This window comes from Chaetura pelagica, unplaced genomic scaffold (genome assembly GCF_000747805.2).
Source record: "Chaetura pelagica isolate M959 unplaced genomic scaffold, ChaPel_1.0 scaffold240, whole genome shotgun sequence".
NCBI lineage: Eukaryota > Metazoa > Chordata > Aves > Apodiformes > Apodidae > Chaetura > Chaetura pelagica.
This window is the reverse complement of record NW_009951796.1, coordinates 410,176-416,728: the sequence shown is the minus strand read 5'-3', so window position 1 is coordinate 416,728 and position 6,553 is coordinate 410,176. Positions and strand designations below refer to the sequence as shown.

The 6,553-nt window shown below is 41.6% G+C and overlaps 1 protein-coding gene across 1 annotated transcript in view; it reads right to left on the bottom strand.

Annotated features, from left to right (window-relative positions):
* Positions 1 to 1,117: 1,117 nt before the first annotated feature.
* The window catches only part of DUSP19 (dual specificity phosphatase 19), a 16,432-nt gene continuing 10,996 nt past the window's right edge, over positions 1,118 to 6,553 (bottom strand). Inside the window, exons 2-3 of the mRNA XM_010007405.1 lie at positions 5,196 to 5,348; positions 1,118 to 1,339 (exon numbers count right to left, since the gene is read on the bottom strand). Of these exons, the coding sequence (XP_010005707.1) occupies positions 1,118 to 1,339; positions 5,196 to 5,348 (375 nt within the window). The remainder of the gene's footprint in view (positions 1,340 to 5,195; positions 5,349 to 6,553) is intronic.

Genomic DNA, 6,553 nt, shown 5'->3' with positions numbered 1-6,553 from the left:
CCCGGGAGCAGCAAGAGCACAGAACAAGTGGTGTCACTCGGCGAGGACACGCCACAGCCCGCACCAGGGGCGGGAGGAGAGAATATTGGATCAGAAACCAAACCTTCCAAATCACTGCAGCACAACATTTATCCAAACACAGTGTCGTTTTTATTTCGTTGCGTCTTAAGGTATCAAACCGTTTAGAACTGGCATGAAGGCCACAAAAAAAAAAACCACTAATAAAATCTTGTACAGTGTTTTGCTTGAGTTTTTAACGTGCATCTTAGTACGGTTACTCCGTCCGGGTGACCTGTCCTGTAAAGTCTGTTCATTGTACACGACGTGGAGTGGAGTGAAGGGACAGCAAGTAAGGACCAAATGCAAAGAGAAGGCAGTAACGGGGAGTCACAGACAGGTTGTCATAAACGTTTTTTGCATCTCCACCAAAATGACCTACCAAAAAATCTTGACAGCCTGGTTCCAGCACTTTGAAAATAGCATTAAAGCACTTCAAATCACTACTGGATAAGAAACAGTAGAAGGCAATGAAGCATTACACCATCCTATACCTTTTTACTTCCATCAAAAGACCACCTACTTCAGTTTCCAAAAATATGAAATGGCTGGCTAGCCCACAAAATGCAATAAAATCCTCTTTCGTTGCAACATCAATTTAAAATCGAGTGTCAAGGTGCTTTATTATATTAACATGTTATTACCTCGATTTTACAATCAACTAGAATGCATACAGATTTGGTTTAGTATTAAAATAAACAGGTCATTTACTCATTTCCTTTCTCTATTGCCTGCATTCTCTGAAGATTAGGTTAAAAATAAATTTCTATTTCTTTCCTAATATTGCAAGGAAACTTGAACTTTCTTTCTACTAGTGCTCTAGGAAGAGCTTATTCTTGGGCAAAATCAACGCTGAAGTGAACAGAACAGCATTTGCCCATTAGACTACATGCCAAAAAGAGGGTCGAAGGGGAGTCAGAAAAGAAAATGTGTAGAGAAGGTCTTAAAAATGCACATGTGAGAGGGGACTGCAAAATGAGAGATGGAAGTACATCCAACAAACATCTCTTACTGTCTAGCCAAAACAGACTGTTTTCACTTCTCCCTTTCTTAGTCGTGATCAGTCGTGATCATTTATGCTTCCGTTTGCCTTTATGGTCTGTTCTTGGTACTTGTGAAGCTGCTCCATGAAGCCAGGATTCGGACAAGCTGCAGGCCTTGCACTTTTCACCAAGGAATAGGCTCTAGCAAAACTCAGTCTTTCTGAATTCATGAGAAAACCGATGACTATTGCAGCTGCCCGGGAGACTCCTGCATTACAGTGGACCAGCACGACACCATCCTTCAAGAATCAAATGAAACATTTTGCAGTTAGCAGATAGATAGCAACAAGTACGAGAAACTTCATATGAAAATCTATTAAAACTTACTAGAAACTCCTTGCTCCACAGCAAATATTTACACGTCTAAGCAACTCCAAACACAAGACATGTAAGCCCAAAATTGAAGTTATTTTTATAACCGAAGCCACTTAATAATTCATTCAAACCTAATTCATAGTTTAGAACTCAAAAACATTCCCGTCCCTTTCCCCAAGACCCTGCAGCAGCCCCCTCCTGTAAAAACCAAATCACAGACATCTGGGACAGGAAGATACCTATCTAATTGGGTGCCAATTTTAAGGTAAGATTTTATTTGCAGTATGGAAAGGAACTTGACTGTATCTTGTTACCAGGTTAAAAACACAGCAAGGCAGCAAACAGCTAGGCACACAGGCAGATTTTAGAACATCTCGTAGTTTCAGCCGTACGCTTCCTGCGTACTCTGGAGTTCTTCAGTGGAGATTCTGGGTAAGCAGGATCATGCATAAGAACAGAAAAATCAGAAAAGATATCGTGTGATTGGCAACAAATCTCTACCTCCCCATCACGCTGCTGGTACGACCGTAGGGGCTGGCAAAGGTCCCTTAAATGAGGAACCTACTGAACCTCCCATAAAGTCACACGTGTCTCCTCAGGTTATTCAGGCTTACCTTGAATTATCTATAAAATGAACGCTTTTATCCTACTTAAACATTTCCCACACAATCTCTGAAAGACACTACAAGTTTCATTAAGAAGGAACAGGTGTGAGTTAACACAGAGACAACTAGACAATCTACTGGGGCTTAGGCAACATTTGCAAGGTCCAGGCTTCTTCATGTCATGTTTGTACACCAGAGTATGACCTGGAAAAGGCTCCATTCAAACTGCCAAATGCCACTTTCCCAAAAAAAGGCCCTAGCATCTCCATATTCTGAATAAAGACACTGAAACATGTCACAATGTGCTCAGATATTTAAGGCTTTAGAAATAGATTCTAGATATAAACAGCGTGCTCTGTCTGCCCTTAACAGGCACAAATTAGTCAATGGGTTTTTTACCCAGAGGAAAAAAAAAGACCTTTTAAGCACCAGGGTTCTCTTCCAGGAATGTAATGGCTTTTGTTACAGACCTGGGAGCTGGAATTATCTGGTATATTAATAAAGACACAGAGCAGAAAACAGCTCCTGCTCCAAAACTATTCCAGCTTAAATAAAAAGACCAAGAAGTATGAAATTGAGTGTTATTATCCTTGCTGAAGAAATGGCAAGCCGAGACTAGAAGAATGACTTGCTCAAGTTAACAAGATGATGGCAGAGCTAGCAACTTAATCCCAGCACAGAGAACCACAACACTCCCCTTTTTTGCAACTGAACTTACACTCCCTTTGCACTGCCTGCTGGAAACAGGCATCTTCATTCCCTTGCTCCCATTAGCAGGGACATGCTTCCTCATCACCAAAGATCACAGACTACAGCAGAGCAGAAAGCAGACTTGTACATGTGTTTTAACTCCCTGAGGAAGTACCAGTGGGTGACCTGTAAATCCACCATCTCCTTTATAATAATGCCATTAAAATTATGGTATCAAAAATTATACTTAGGCCACTGCTAATGAAGCCATTGCTGAAGCTTATCCACTGTAGATCTGGAGTAGTTCTTACTGATTTAATGGAAATTCTTTCAGACATAACATGATTTACATCAGTATCTAGCAGTGGCATTGAGGGTAAAAAATAAGCATGGGAAGTGATTTTTTTTTTCCCCATGCACATTTCATTATTTATTTTTCTCTTTCACATTTATTTCATATTTTGGTTTTTCTAAATGACTTTTCTGTTGTACAGTGCCAGAAATTATATAGTGATATGCACGCAACAGACCTGAAAATTACTGAACATGAATGAACATGGGCAGTAACATTAAAACAAATATAATACTGAAAATATTTCTCTTTCCTTGCTAATGCTTGTTGCTTCTTTATAGAAAGATGAATTTGACATGTAATTCCTAACTAATTTTGTATTAGATGTGATTGCAGACATGAAATTCATTTGTTTACCAAGAACTCCATGCTCTGATCTTAAGAGCCTAACCTTTGCTGACCCAGAAATGCTCCATGGCCTTGCAAGAACCTCTTCAGATTCAGGCTGAAGTTGTGGTTTTTTACATTTTTTCACAGAGGGAAGGAAAACCACCTTCTACCAAGAAAAAAGGTCATTAAGCTGGTTTCACACAGTGGGCAAAAAGCCTCACCAGGGAAAGAAATTTAAAAGAAGCATAAAGCTCCTGAGGGATCCACTCTACTGGGCAGTGGTACCAGGGCTTTATCTTTAGGAGGCACAGGGAAAGATGTTCATCAATGAGCTAAAGTTTCTTCCCTGGAAAGACAAGATTTTAGAGGTTTTATAATTAGATATTAAACAGAAAGATTTAAAAAATTCCCTCATTCACAGCACTATGATCTGACATGGGTCACCTAACATGTAATGGAAAATCTGCTGCCAGTTTGGAGCCTAGAAGAAAAGGTGAGCTCTGATCTGTATCAGAATTTGCACCATGGTGTCTACAGACCTAAGCAGTTACAGTTCTAGGAGAGCCACTCCTGTCACACATACGAGCTGGCAGTGCCTTATTAAACAGTGCAGGCTTCCCTTGCATTCTCAAATTCAAGTCCTCTCATAGTCTTCCATTAAGTTAACCACATTCTAGCAGTAATTTCTGATATATCATGCTCTTGCACCAGTGAACACCTCTCATTAGGAAATGAGAGTAGTATGGCTTTGTGATTACTTAAATAGAAGAGCACTCCATGACACAATTTATCATAAGCTCTTTTAACATTATTTTGACCAGGCAAATAAAATGATTCAAACCATCCACAGATCTCTCCTCATACTACTATAACCTACCTCACGAACTGATCCTGGAGAACATCTGTTCTGCCAGTTACTTGCTCTTTCACCCAGCTGTCCCATTAGGAAACTATTCATATTGCTGTTACAGTTTTCAGGAAAAGCCCTTGGCTCACAAAATACTAACTGGAACATAACTACCAGTGGCAGAAAGAAATCCTGTGCAGTTATGAATGGCAAGTCTCATTTAGAAACTAAGTGGAAACCGTAACTAGAAACCTTGAAAAGGTCATTAAGTGACCATGTGGATCACATAGCTCATCAATGATAAATGAGAGAAGGAAAGAACAGTGTGTGACACAAGGAAAGCCAGGGCAAGATTATCTTCTTTTATCCCAGTCTACATAAATAATGAATAAGGTGGCTGTGGTGAGGTAACATGCAGGAAGGTTTGGTTGTCAACTCAGTTTTGATACCAAAGGAATGATTGTTCTCAATTACACAGCAAGCAGGAGTCAGGGATGGTCTTGGTTACAAACAAGTCTGCCAAGCAACCCCAGGAGTCCCTTCACCCATCTCCTATGCAGTGTCTTTTAAAGAATTTTGTTAGCAGTTCAATCACTGGTTCAACTCTCTGACAGTCCTGGGACATTATTGTGTGTGGATTCATGGGTCAATGTGCTACATCCTCAACGGATGATGAAGGAAAAGCACCAGGAGGGTAGATGGCTGCCAACGAACACACAGATCTGTAAAAGCTCTGTCAGGCTTGTTTCTACTCCAAAACCACATCCCTGATGGGTAAATTAAAGAAAATAAAAAAGTTCCCTTCTGTCAGATATAGTGATTTAGACTTATGATGGGATCTCTTGATCTGAAGTCAGCCACTGGTCCAACTGTATTAAAGAACCATTTCTCTAAAACACAGGGTAATAAATAATCTAAACAGGACAATTAGTAGCATTATTATTGATATACTGTACCTGGATCTTGGCTTTCTCAATGAAGTCAAAACATTCAGGGAAATAGGAGGTAATATCAGTTTCTGGGAGATCCAGAATAGAAATAGTCTTGTATATAAAGTCATTGAGGAAGGCATTTTGGACTCCATATGCCACATTCAGAACATGAGTCACCTAAGTCCAAAAAAAGGGGACGGGGGGGGGGGGAAAAAGGTGAATTGTTCATTAGTTGTACACAGATTTTAACTCCCACGACTGCACTGCTCAGTTTTACATACATATTCTGTCTACAGAATTTTGGTGCGTGTTAAAATTTTTTCTTGTTTTTTAAGAGGAAATGAAAAGATTTGTGCTCAGCCAAACACAGACTAGAGTAAGGACTTTTCAACAGAAAAGGGAGTTGTCAGTGCCCAGAGGGAAAATAAAAGAGAAAGCAACAGGAATAAGAGCACAGACCACCCATCCATCCCCCAAATTTCAAGCCTGCCATAACCCATCAGCTTAAGGTTCCTCCTGCTGAGTTACCAGTCCCATTTACTGGAGCAGAAGGATTTCAGAGTTAACTATACCTGTGCACTTGGCAGGTGAGATCATTTCTGGTCTCCTGCCACCTTTGCTCTGCCCAGACTATGGCCAGGTTGTGGGTGCGTTTAACTTACAGTGAAGGGACATTTAAGATGGCATCAGCTGCCAGCCTGTCCTGCAGAAGCACCACTGTCCCAAGGTGGTGCTTTCTCACCCCATGACTGTAACAGAAGAGTGAAAAGACCAAAGCTTGGGACAGACTTGGAGCTCCTGCTTTGTTGTTCTCGTTTCATCAGTCCACACAAGGCAAGGAGGCCTGATGCTGCCAAGTGTCTGACACTGAGGTGCACATGAAGGAATCTGTTCCATTCAACAATTTAAACAATAATTAGTCTTACAAGAGAAGTATTTCAGCTTCTTGTGAAGCTTGCAGATACCCATCCATCTGCAAATGGAGCAGCCTTACAAAAATGCCAGTACAATTTATGTCCTTCTTTTAGTCATTTGAGAATCATAGAATAGTTTGGGCCAGAAGGTACCTCAAAGGTATTTCCAGGCCTCCCTGCACGGACAGGGACACCTCCCACTGGATCAGGATGCTCCAAGCCCGACCAACCCTGCCACTGAGCGTTTCCAGGGACGGGGCACCCACCGCTGCTCTGGGCAGCCTGTGCCGGAGTCTCAGCACCCTCGCAGTGAAGAATTTCTCCCTAAAGCCTCATCTAAATCTCTGCCCTTCCAGCTGAAAGCCGTTCACCCACTACCTGCCCTTGCAAACAGCCCGGCTCCGCTTTCCCGTGGGGCCCCCCGAGGCGCAGGACATCTCAGCCCGTTCCATTTCAAGACCCCCCCCC